The sequence below is a fragment of the Protomyctophum parallelum genome (genome assembly GCF_964188405.1).
Source record: "Protomyctophum parallelum genome assembly, chromosome: 6".
Lineage (NCBI taxonomy): Eukaryota > Metazoa > Chordata > Actinopteri > Myctophiformes > Myctophidae > Protomyctophum > Protomyctophum parallelum.
Window position 1 is genome coordinate 8,856,213 of NC_139701.1, and position 12,942 is coordinate 8,869,154.

General features: G+C 44.4%; 1 protein-coding gene across 5 annotated transcripts in view; it reads left to right on the forward strand.

Moving 5' to 3' along the window:
• LOC310860994 (nuclear factor 1 C-type-like) overlaps window positions 1-12,942 on the forward strand; it is a 70,241-nt gene that overhangs the window by 40,615 nt on the left and 16,684 nt on the right. For 3 of the 5 annotated variants that reach the window (XM_083768233.1, XM_083768232.1, XM_083768234.1), the window contains exons 8-12: window positions 1,394-1,515; window positions 1,647-1,739; window positions 4,278-4,391; window positions 9,483-9,640; window positions 12,395-12,563. In XM_083768233.1, coding sequence (XP_083624359.1) covers window positions 1,394-1,515; window positions 1,647-1,739; window positions 4,278-4,391; window positions 9,483-9,640; window positions 12,395-12,563 — 656 coding nt within the window. The remainder of the gene's footprint in view (window positions 1-1,393; window positions 1,516-1,646; window positions 1,740-4,277; window positions 4,392-9,482; window positions 9,641-12,394; window positions 12,564-12,942) is intronic. The other 2 variants (XM_083768235.1, XM_083768236.1) reach the window with 1 other exon arrangement.

Consider the following 12,942-nt stretch of genomic DNA (forward strand, 5'->3'; position numbering starts at 1 on the left):
AAAAACCTGAACTTTGAACATTCAGTGGATTTTCTGTGGTCTGAAGTTTTCTTTGGGGTTTTTTGGGCCTTTTGAGCTACAATGAAAACAGGCAACACAGTGAAACAGTGACATCTGCTGGCAAATCCCATTGACATATATGGGATTTGCAGTAAGTGATGTCACTTACTGCCGGCAAATCAGAGCACCTGTTTGAGCCAGAAAACCCCAGATCACAGAAAATCTACTGAATGTTAAAAGTTCATGTTTTTTGGGTGCAATTGAGATTAGAAAACCTAAAAAAAAACAATTCCAAAACCTTTTTTTTAATGTCACAATCCCTTTAACATCTCTGTAAATGTTGTACTACTACTAAAAAACGATCTAAAATAAAGGGATTTAAGATCATTAAAGCTGGTCTGTTGCCCGAGTCCAGAGCATTTTGCCAACTTCCGGTCCAGGACATTGTCACTCTTCGCTATGCTCTTCGCCAATAGAAGTCTATGTAGAAGAGCCGCCATTGGACTGGCCCCATTGTCGTAAATGGAGTTGTCGTCCTAACTCTGTCTTACTCTATGGCGATGCCCCGGGACACGTTGATCATGTGACCGGAAAGAAATAGTCACATGCGCGTGTGGACAGGACTGGAGTGAAACTTCACTATAGCAGTCCAATGGAAAACAGCTTGTGGAGCGAGGTCTCAATAACAGCTAGTAACTTTCAAACGGATTGTCGCGTGTAGACCATGATTCTTTTCCGATTCTACAACACCTGTGCGTGTCATTTGAGAGATCGCTCGTGACGTGCATGGAACGGAGCGATGCAAAATACTAGAAGAAATAAATAGTAGATGAGAAATCACTGTAAACCCGGGCACAGGCATATGAAAACATGGGAGTAACACCAATGTTACTGTACTGCAGTGGTTCCCAAACCTTTTAGCCCGTGAAACAAAAGAGGAATTGGATGTTTCCCCAGGACCCACATTTGTGAAAATAGCTCTACAAGCTCTACAAGCTCACAACGCGTTGCTTCGCACCGCGTTGTGAGCGTGTAGATCGTCTATTTGCACTACCGCTTAAACATTTTGTTTTCTAATTTAAGGAATTTCTTTGATTTGTCTTTTATATCTTCATGACATTACTGTGGAAAAAGATCATTTATTTCGTTTTTTAATTAATGGAAAATGTATAGCTTTTTTGGGGGAGTGAATGTTTTTAAATAGTGTACTAATTATTAAAAACAAAATGTAGGAAACAAAACATAAAGGGACCCATAACATTCGGTCCGTGATACACATGTATTGGTCCCGACCCCGTTTGGGGGAAACGGTGCTATATACACCGTGACGTCTCTGTCTCTCTGCCTGTCCATCCATCTCTCTCTCTCTCGTTCTCCCCGTGTCTCCACGCAGGAGTAAACGCCATAAGTCGGGCTCCATGGAGGAGGAGGCAGACAGCCCAGGTGGAGAGTACTACCCCTCCCCCTCCTCCCCCGCCGGCAGCTCCAGGAACTGGGCCGACGACATGGAAGGAGGCAAGTTTCTAGTTTTTTTCCACCTGACGCTACGTCTTTCTTTCACTTGAATTCTTTGGCCTGAAGGTGATTGTTGGAACAAACGGTCGGGTGTTTGGTTGGTTTGATGTTGGACTATTTGTGTCTCCCAGAAGAGTGCCATGGCGTAGAGAGGGCTGACGTCAGAGGGTGCTTCCCATCTACCCAGACCCAGGGCAAAACTCAGGAACAAATGAACTGGCTTTGTAAATGAACGTTCCAAGTTTGTCAGCTTCTGTGGGATTACTCAAAACTATGATCTGCTGTGATCTTATGATCAGATATGTCTGGTTCGGTTTTTCATTGAGCATTCCGAGAGGAATGTTATGTGGCTGCGGAAAATACCATATGACTTTTGTTTTTGTTTCCATCTGTTTCATTTAAACTCTGAATGCCAAAGTTTTTTCGTAATGTTTGTTTAGCCTTACGACCCTTTCATTCATGGTCATTAACACACATGGAGATCTACACCTGGGGAGTTAAAAGTAATTTTTTTCATGTGCACTGCAGCTCCACCAGAAATTGGCCCGTAACCCATTTTAGGTCCGGTCCCATAGGAGAACTCCATGTGACCAGATACACGTTGCATCTATTTACACCACCATTCTGGCAGGAAATCATGCAAAATGAATTCAAACGCTTGGCGCCGGTCGCCAGTATCCATTTCACGGCACACTTCAAAAGACAGGCATAGAACTGGAATTCGCTTGAGAGCCTTTAAAAAAAAAGAATTATTCCAGAGCTGCTAGCTAAGATGTTCTGCTGCAATACTCTGGCCCATTACTCTGCATTAGACCTCTGGCTTTTGTTCTTCTTAGGATAAAATGATTCAAGACTTACCACTACCGTAACATAGGTTAACATTAAAGGCATTTCCACACAGCATAGTGTACAGCCAAAATCTTGCTTTGAATTCACACTTTACTCTTGTTTTCTTAACACCAGCATCAAGGTAGCTTAATACAAATCTGACTTAGAAATAAACCAGAAATAATATGCTCCTCGGAGCGCAGGTCTCCGCCAGGCTGGGTTGCCTAACCAGGGCCTGCAAATTTTGGAATTAGCCAATCGGAATGAAAAATCTGACTGATACAGTACATCTTAATCACATGAATCCAGAGATAATGTGTACCGATTTGTTTGAGCTTTGGATAAGATCTTTATAAGTAGTAGCAAAATTTGTGTTTTGAACAAAACGCTAAATGGCATGGCCTGACGGAAGAGTTGCAGTTGCAGTTGTTTTCCATGGAATCCAAGTAAAAAACTTATTTGACTGTAATACAGTGATCTTTCAAGAGTTATACTGTAGACCAAAGCGTGAAGTGGCCTGTTCTATGAATCTATTATATGAATCAGATCATTTCTTAGCTTACTGGGAGTGTGCGTGCAAAGTTTCATGTCGATCCAATCCGTCTAACAATGCCGGAGATTAGCTGCTCACAAACAGACAGACTGACGGACACACGGACACGCACGCACGCACTAATAAAAAGCCACACTACCATGATTCCTGCCAGCATGCCGTTGTTTTGGTCAAGGCAATGCATGCTGGGATATCGTGTCCACTACCGGAGCTTTTAGTTTGAGAAACCCGTGCTAGAGCGTCAGTAGAATATGATTCATGCTTAGATCAATGTGGGTCAAAACAATTTACATAAACCTCTACAGTCGATGTCAATTAATGCACATTTATCACGTTTGACTTTGGCGGTATGCAGCGGGTGGCATATCAATGAGGACCAGAGTCAAGTGTTTAGTAAATCACTTTAGATCAACTTCTAGTATGTATGCAGGGAGGCACAGTATCAGTGGTGTAAAGTAACTGAGTACATTTATTTAAGTACTGTACTTAAGGACAATATTTGAGGTATTTGTACTTTACTTGAGCAATTCCAACTTCCAGTACTTTTACTTCTGCTCCACTACATCTCTGATCTGATCCACTACACTTATTAGAAAACTTTAGTTACTTTGTAGATTTTGATTATTACAAAACACACATGCCACTTAGTTCAGCCCTATATACATTTCGGCTATTTGAAAATAGCCGTTCTGCAATTGTAGATCTGCTATTTTCAAAAGATTTTTATGCATTTGAAAACTTGAAATTGGACATTCTGCACAATGAGTACTTTTACTTTTGGTACTTTAAGTACATTTTGATGCCAATACTTTTGTACTTTCAACTCAAGTGCATTTTGAATTTTGTACCTTTAACTTTTGTACCATTAACAGAATATTTCTACATTGCAGTAATGACACTTCTACTTAAAGGGACACTTCACCCCTTTTGCAACCCAATCTTATTTTAATTATATTTTGGGAGACAAGAAACACTTGACTTGATTTCAAAGTGTCTGTGATGTCATGGACACTGGTCTCACTGCTGGATTACTACAATGACCATAATGCTTTGCGGCACTCACCCCACCTTGTGGAGAAGGAGAGGGCTGTCTTACTGAGGCAACATGTAGTCCAGGAAGGAAGTGAGACCAGTGTCCATGACATCACTGGCACTTTGAAATGCTAAAATATCTAAAAACACGTATTACACAAAACCCCCCAGGAAAGTGTTTCTTGTCTCCCAAACATCATTAAAATAAGATCTGGTTGCAAAAGGGGTGAAGCGGCCCTTTAAGTAAAGAATTTGAGTACTTTGTTTATTTCCACCACTGCATGGGACTGTGATTGGCAGTACATTGTCTTGTCTCTCTGTGTGTGTGTGTGTCCATGCTTCCATCCAGGTCTGTCTCCTCCCGTCAAGAAGGCAGAGATGGACAGTCCCTCTCCCCAGGAGGACTCACCCAGACTGGGCTCCTTCACCCAGCACCACCGACCCGTCATAGCCGTACACAGTGGTTCGTAAACACTATAGACCCGTCATAGCCGTACACAGTGGTTCATAAACACTATAGACCCGTCATAGCCGTACACAGTGGTTCATAAACACTATAGACCCGTCATAGCCGTACACAGTGGTTTATAAACACTATAGACCCGTCATAGCCGTACACAGTGGTTTATAAACACTATAGACCCGTCATAGCCGTACACAGTGGTTTATAAACACTATAGACCCGTCATAGCCGTACACAGTGGTTCGTAAACACTATAGACCCGTCATAGCCGTACACAGTGGTTTATAAACACTATAGACCCGTCATAGCCGTACACAGTGGTTCGTAAACACTATAGACCCGTCATAGCCGTACACAGTGGTTCATAAACACTATAGACCCGTCATAGCCGTACACAGTGGTTTATAAACACTATAGACCCGTCATAGCCGTACACAGTGGTTCATAAACACTATAGACCCGTCATAGCCGCACACAGTGGTTTATAAACACTATAGACCCGTCATAGCCGTACACAGTGGTTCATAAACACTATAGACCCGTCATAGCCGTACACAGTGGTTCGTAAACACTATAGACCCGTCATAGCCGTACACAGTGGTTCATAAACACTATAGACCCGTCATAGCCGTACACAGTGGTTCATAAACACTATAGACCCGTCATAGCCGTACACAGTGGTTCATAAACACTATCGACCCGTCATAGCCGTACACAGTGGTTCGTAAACACTATAGACCCCTCATAGCCGTACACAGTGGTTTATAAACACTATAGACCCGTCATAGCCGTACACAGTGGTTCGTAAACACTATAGACCCGTCATAGCCGTACACAGTGGTTCGTAAACACTATAGACCCGTCATAGCCGTACACAGTGGTTCGTAAACACTATAGACCCGTCATAGCCGTACACAGTGGTTCGTAAACACTATAGACCCGTCATAGCCGTACACAGTGGTTTATAAACACTATCGACCCGTCATAGCCGTACACAGTGGTTCGTAAACACTATAGACCCGTCATAGCCGCACACAGTGGTTCGTAAACACTATAGACCCGTCATAGCCGTACACAGTGGTTTATAAACACTATAGACCCGTCATAGCCGTACACAGTGGTTTATAAACACTATAGACCCGTCATAGCCGTACACAGTGGTTCATAAACACTATAGACCCGTCATAGCCGTACACAGTGGTTTATAAACACTATAGACCCGTCATAGCCGTACACAGTGGTTCATAAACACTATAGACCCGTCATAGCCGTACACAGTGGTTTATAAACACTATAGACCCGTCATAGCCGTACACAGTGGTTTATAAACACTATAGACCCGTCATAGCCGTACACAGTGGTTCATAAACACTATAGACCCGTCATAGCCGTACACAGTGGTTCGTAAACACTATAGACCCGTCATAGCCGTACACAGTGGTTTATAAACACTATAGACCCGTCATAGCCGTACACAGTGGTTCATAAACACTATAGACCCGTCATAGCCGTACACAGTGGTTTATAAACACTATAGACCCGTCATAGCCGTACACAGTGGTTTATAAACACTATAGACCCGTCATAGCCGTACACAGTGGTTCGTAAACACTATAGACCCGTCATAGCCGTACACAGTGGTTTATAAACACTATAGACCCGTCATAGCCGTACACAGTGGTTTATAAACACTATAGACCCGTCATAGCCGTACACAGTGGTTTATAAACACTATAGACCCGTCATAGCCGTACACAGTGGTTTATAAACACTATAGACCCGTCATAGCCGTACACAGTGGTTTATAAACACTATAGACCCGTCATAGCCGTACACAGTGGTTTATAAACACTATAGACCCGTCATAGCCGTACACAGTGGTTCGTAAACACTATAGACCCGTCATAGCCGTACACAGTGGTTTATAAACACTATAGACCCGTCATAGCCGTACACAGTGGTTCGTAAACACTATAGACCCGTCATAGCCGTACACAGTGGTTCATAAACACTATAGACCCGTCATAGCCGTACACAGTGGTTTATAAACACTATAGACCCGTCATAGCCGTACACAGTGGTTCATAAACACTATAGACCCGTCATAGCCGCACACAGTGGTTTATAAACACTATAGACCCGTCATAGCCGTACACAGTGGTTCATAAACACTATAGACCCGTCATAGCCGCACACAGTGGTTTATAAACACTATAGACCCGGCATAGCCGTACACAGTGGTTCGTAAACACTATAGACCCGTCATAGCCGTACACAGTGGTTCATAAACACTATAGACCCGTCATAGCCGTACACAGTGGTTCGTAAACACTATAGACCCGTCATAGCCGTACACAGTGGTTCATAAACACTATAGACCCGTCATAGCCGTACACAGTTGTTCATAAACACTATAGACCCGTCATAGCCGTACACAGTGGTTCATAAACACTATCGACCCGTCATAGCCGTACACAGTGGTTCGTAAACACTATAGACCCCTCATAGCCGTACACAGTGGTTTATAAACACTATAGACCCGTCATAGCCGTACACAGTGGTTCGTAAACACTATAGACCCGTCATAGCCGTACACAGTGGTTCGTAAACACTATAGACCCGTCATAGCCGTACACAGTGGTTCGTAAACACTATAGACCCGTCATAGCCGTACACAGTGGTTCGTAAACACTATAGACCCGTCATAGCCGTACACAGTGGTTTATAAACACTATCGACCCGTCATAGCCGTACACAGTGGTTCGTAAACACTATAGACCCGTCATAGCCGCACACAGTGGTTCGTAAACACTATAGACCCGTCATAGCCGTACACAGTGGTTTATAAACACTATAGACCCGTCATAGCCGTACACAGTGGTTTATAAACACTATAGACCCGTCATAGCCGTACACAGTGGTTCATAAACACTATAGACCCGTCATAGCCGTACACAGTGGTTTATAAACACTATAGACCCGTCATAGCCGTACACAGTGGTTCATAAACACTATAGACCCGTCATAGCCGTACACAGTGGTTTATAAACACTATAGACCCGTCATAGCCGTACACAGTGGTTTATAAACACTATAGACCCGTCATAGCCGTACACAGTGGTTCATAAACACTATAGACCCGTCATAGCCGTACACAGTGGTTCGTAAACACTATAGACCCGTCATAGCCGTACACAGTGGTTTATAAACACTATAGACCCGTCATAGCCGTACACAGTGGTTTATAAACACTATAGACCCGTCATAGCCGTACACAGTGGTTTATAAACACTATAGACCCGTCATAGCCGTACACAGTGGTTCGTAAACACTATAGACCCGTCATAGCCGTACACAGTGGTTTATAAACACTATAGACCCGTCATAGCCGTACACAGTGGTTTATAAACACTATAGACCCGTCATAGCCGTACACAGTGGTTCGTAAACACTATAGACCCGTCATAGCCGTACACAGTGGTTCATAAACACTATAGACCCGTCATAGCCGTACACAGTGGTTTATAAACACTATAGACCCGTCATAGCCGTACACAGTGGTTCATAAACACTATAGACCCGTCATAGCCGTACACAGTGGTTTATAAACACTATAGACCCGTCATAGCCGTACACAGTGGTTTATAAACACTATAGACCTGTCATAGCCGTACACAGTGGTTTATAAACACTATAGACCCGTCATAGCCGTACACAGTGGTTCGTAAACACTATAGACCCGTCATAGCCGTACACAGTGGTTCATAAACACTATAGACCCGTCATAGCCGTACACAGTGGTTCATAAACACTATAGACCCGTCATAGCCGTACACAGTGGTTCATAAACACTATAGACCCGTCATAGCCGTACACAGTGGTTCATAAACACTATAGACCCGTCATAGCCGTACACAGTGGTTCATAAACACTATAGACCCGTCATAGCCGTACACAGTGGTTCATAAACACTATAGACCCGTCATAGCCGTACACAGTGGTTTATAAACACTATAGACCCGTCATAGCCGTACACAGTGGTTTATAAACACTATAGACCCGTCATAGCCGTACACAGTGGTTCATAAACACTATAGACCCGTCATAGCCGTACACAGTGGTTTACAAGTAAGACGCGCAAACGCGTGAAGCGAACGCAGCTCGTGTGTGTGTGGTTGTGTGTGTGTGTGCTACAGCTGCGCCCTGTGTGTGTGTGTGTGTGTGTGTGCGTGCGTGCGTGCGTGCCACAGCTGCGCCCTCTGGTGGCGGGCCGGTGGTGTAACAGCGTGACACACACACACAGCGTGACACACAGACACTCAGCCCCTGCTGTCATAGTAAGTGGCTCACTGCGTTCGCAATAAACACTATAGACCCGTCATAGCCGTACACAGTGGTTCGTAAACACTATAGACCCGTCATAGCCGTACACAGTGGTTCATAAACACTATAGACTCGTCATAGCCGTACACAGTGGTTCGTAAACACTATAGACCCGTCATAGCCGTACACAGTGGTTCATTAGCCTGGGCAGCATTCCATTTCGGGTTTATGATCCAGTCGGGAGCGGATGGTAACTTTCGTCATGTTGTAGTTGTAGTCAATGATTTGTAGTCATCAGGCAGGAAACCCAAAATACTTCCTGCGATTATAATTTTAGGGCCTACCTAGTCTCGTTGCCTCTCGCAATTTACAAATGCTTCCTTCATACAGTCTGGAGCAATGGAAAAGCTATCATGAAAAAATGTAAAGCGGAAGTGGAGCCTCCTCCCTACTTCCGTTTCGTCTTTACAGTCTCCTAATATATATAGAAAACATCTAAGTATATATAGCTGGTTGCTTAGCAGAAAAGGAAAAAAAAAATATATATATATATATATATTTTGTGAACATATATTTTGTAAATTGTGGAGAAAAGGCGTAAAAATAAACTACTCTAAACGGAAAACTCTTCACAAAATCGTAAAAGAAAACCTCATGTGTTTTAATTAAAACCCAGAAGTAGCGATTCCCTCTAAGCTAACCTTTTTACTATTTTAATTAGGTTTATATTTCTTTAATATATGTTATTTGATCTATGTCCATGTCCAGGTCTATCTCGGAGTCCTCATCCCTCGTCATCTCTTCATTTCCCCTCCTCGTCCTACTTCCCTCACGGAGCCATCCGCTATCCTCCTCACCTCACCCAGGACCCTCTCAAAGACCTGGTCTCATTGGCCTGTGACCCTGCCAATCAAACCCCCAGCTCTGTAAGTACAACCAATCAAACTAAGCTATGATGACTAAAATTAAGACGAATTAACAATTTCGTCAACAGATAAAAACTAGAATAAAATGTTAGGAAGTGGATAAGAGATCCAGTATAAGTCATTTTACACATGGTTGCATGCTGAAAATAGCCGATCTACAAGCTCGCTGCGACGCGTTGTGAGCTTGTAGATCGGCTATTTTCAGCAAGTGTAAAATCAGCCATTACGCGGCCAGCCAAAATACATTTTAGTCGAATAAATCAACTGTAGATTTAGTCGACTAAAATCGCATGACATTTAGTCGACTAAAACTAGACTAACACTAAGACATTTCAGGTGACTAAAATGTGACTAAAACTAAATGAAAACTATTCAAGAGACTACGACTAAAACTAAAATAAAAATGTGCTGTCAAAAACAACACTGGACAGGTCAAGGTCCCCAGTCACTACATCTCTCATCCTTTCTCTCTAAACAGCTGAATGGCAGTGGACAGGTCAAGGTTCCCAGTCACTACATCTCTCATCCTTTCTCTCTAAACAGCTGAATGGCAGTGGACAGGTCAAGGTCCCCAGTCACTACATCTCTCATCCTTTCTCTCTAAACAGCTGAATGGCAGTGGACAGGTCAAGGTTCCCAGTCACTACATCTCTCATCCTTTCTCTCTAAACAGCTGAATGGCAGTGGACAGGTCAAGGTTCCCAGTCACTACATCTCTCATCCTTTCTCTCTAAACAGCTGAATGGCAGTGGACAGGTCAAGGTCCCCAGTCACTACATCTCTCATCCTTTCTCTCTAAACAGCTGAATGGCAGTGGACAGGTCAAGGTCCCCAGTCACTACATCTCTCATCCTTTCTCTCTAAACAGCTGAATGGCAGTGGACAGGTCAAGGTCCCCAGTCACTACATCTCTCATCCTTTCTCTCTAAACAGCTGAATGGCAGTGGACAGGTCAAGGTTCCCAGTCACTACATCTCTCATCCTTTCTCTCTAAACAGCTGAATGGCAGTGGACAGGTCAAGGTCCCCAGTCACTACATCTCTCATCCTTTCTCTCTAAACAGCTGAATGGCAGTGGACAGGTCAAGGTTCCCAGTCACTACATCTCTCATCCTTTCTCTCTAAACAGCTGAATGGCAGTGGACAGGTCAAGGTCCCCAGTCACTACATCTCTCATCCTTTCTCTCTAAACAGCTGAATGGCAGTGGACAGGTCAAGGTTCCCAGTCACTACATCTCTCATCCTTTCTCTCTAAACAGCTGAATGGCAGTGGACAGGTCAAGGTTCCCAGTCACTACATCTCTCATCCTTTCTCTCTAAACAGCTGAATGGCAGTGGACAGGTCAAGGTCCCCAGTCACTACATCTCTCATCCTTTCTCTCTAAACAGCTGAATGGCAGTGGACAGGTCAAGGTCCCCAGTCACTACATCTCTCATCCTTTCTCTCTAAACAGCTGAATGGCAGTGGACAGGTCAAGGTCCCCAGTCACTACATCTCTCATCCTTTCTCTCTAAACAGCTGAATGGCAGTGGACAGGTCAAGGTTCCCAGTCACTACATCTCTCATCCTTTCTCTCTAAACAGCTGAATGGCAGTGGACAGGTCAAGGTCCCCAGTCACTACATCTCTCATCCTTTCTCTCTAAACAGCTGAATGGCAGTGGACAGGTCAAGGTTCCCAGTCACTACATCTCTCATCCTTTCTCTCTAAACAGCTGAATGGCAGTGGACAGGTCAAGGTTCCCAGTCACTACATCTAGTCTCATCCTTTCTCTCTAAACAGCTGAATGGCAGTGGACAGGTCAAGGTCCCCAGTCACTACATCTCTCATCCTTTCTCTCTAAACAGCTGAATGGCAGTGGACAGGTCAAGGTCCCCAGTCACTACATCTCTCATCCTTTCTCTCTAAACAGCTGAATGGCAGTGGACAGGTCAAGGTCCCCAGTCACTACATCTCTCATCCTTTCTCTCTAAACAGCTGAATGGCAGTGGACAGGTCAAGGTCCCCAGTCACTACATCTCTCATCCTTTCTCTCTAAACAGCTGAATGGCAGTGGACAGGTCAAGGTTCCCAGTCACTACATCTCTCATCCTTTCTCTCTAAACAGCTGAATGGCAGTGGACAGGTCAAGGTCCCCAGTCACTACATCTCTCATCCTTTCTCTCTAAACAGCTGAATGGCAGTGGACAGGTCAAGGTTCCCAGTCACTACATCTCTCATCCTTTCTCTCTAAACAGCTGAATGGCAGTGGACAGGTCAAGGTCCCCAGTCACTACATCTCTCATCCTTTCTCTCTAAACAGCTGAATGGCAGTGGACAGGTCAAGGTCCCCAGTCACTACATCTCTCATCCTTTCTCTCTAAACAGCTGAATGGCAGTGGACAGGTCAAGGTCCCCAGTCACTACATCTCTCATCCTTTCTCTCTAAACAGCTGAACGGCAGTGGACAGGTCAAGGTTCCCAGTCACTACATCTCTCATCCTTTCTCTCTAAACAGCTGAATGGCAGTGGACAGGTCAAGGTCCCCAGTCACTACATCTCTCATCCTTTCTCTCTAAACAGCTGAATGGCAGTGGACAGGTCAAGGTCCCCAGTCACTACATCTCATCCTTTCTCTCTAAACAGCTGAACGGCAGTGGACAGGTCAAGGTTCCCAGTCACTACATCTCTCATCCTTTCTCTCTAAACAGCTGAATGGCAGTGGACAGGTCAAGGTCCCCAGTCACTACATCTCTCATCCTTTCTCTCTAAACAGCTGAATGGCAGTGGACAGGTCAAGGTTCCCAGTCACTACATCTCCTCTCAGATGCTGGCGCCCCCCGGCCCTGCACCCCCCTCCTCCCTCCCCAGGCTAACTCTGCCTGTGGACTCCAAGACCAGTACCACCTCCTCCGACGGAGGGGCACACTCTCCCACGTCGCCTAGTAAGACACACGTTCACATCATACAGTACACATGTGATTATTCTTCTGACCACACATACTGTACGTCATTAGCCCATTCTGACCTGAGATCAGATTCATACGAGGTTTCCGCCGGACACACACTGGGTCTGATGAACCCATTCTGACCTGAGATCAGATTCTAAAAAATGTCAGTCGTTCTTCGATTTTTTTCAAAAATAGCAGACCTACAAGCTCATATCGCGCCACTCGGTGGCGCGATATGAGCTTGTAGATCTGCTATTTTTCAATAGCTAAAGCACGACATGATGCTATAACACCAAAATGGGTGCCCGGTCAGAATGGGTTAGGGATGTCCCGATCACGTTTCTTTGCTCCATGATCCGATCATTTGATTTTG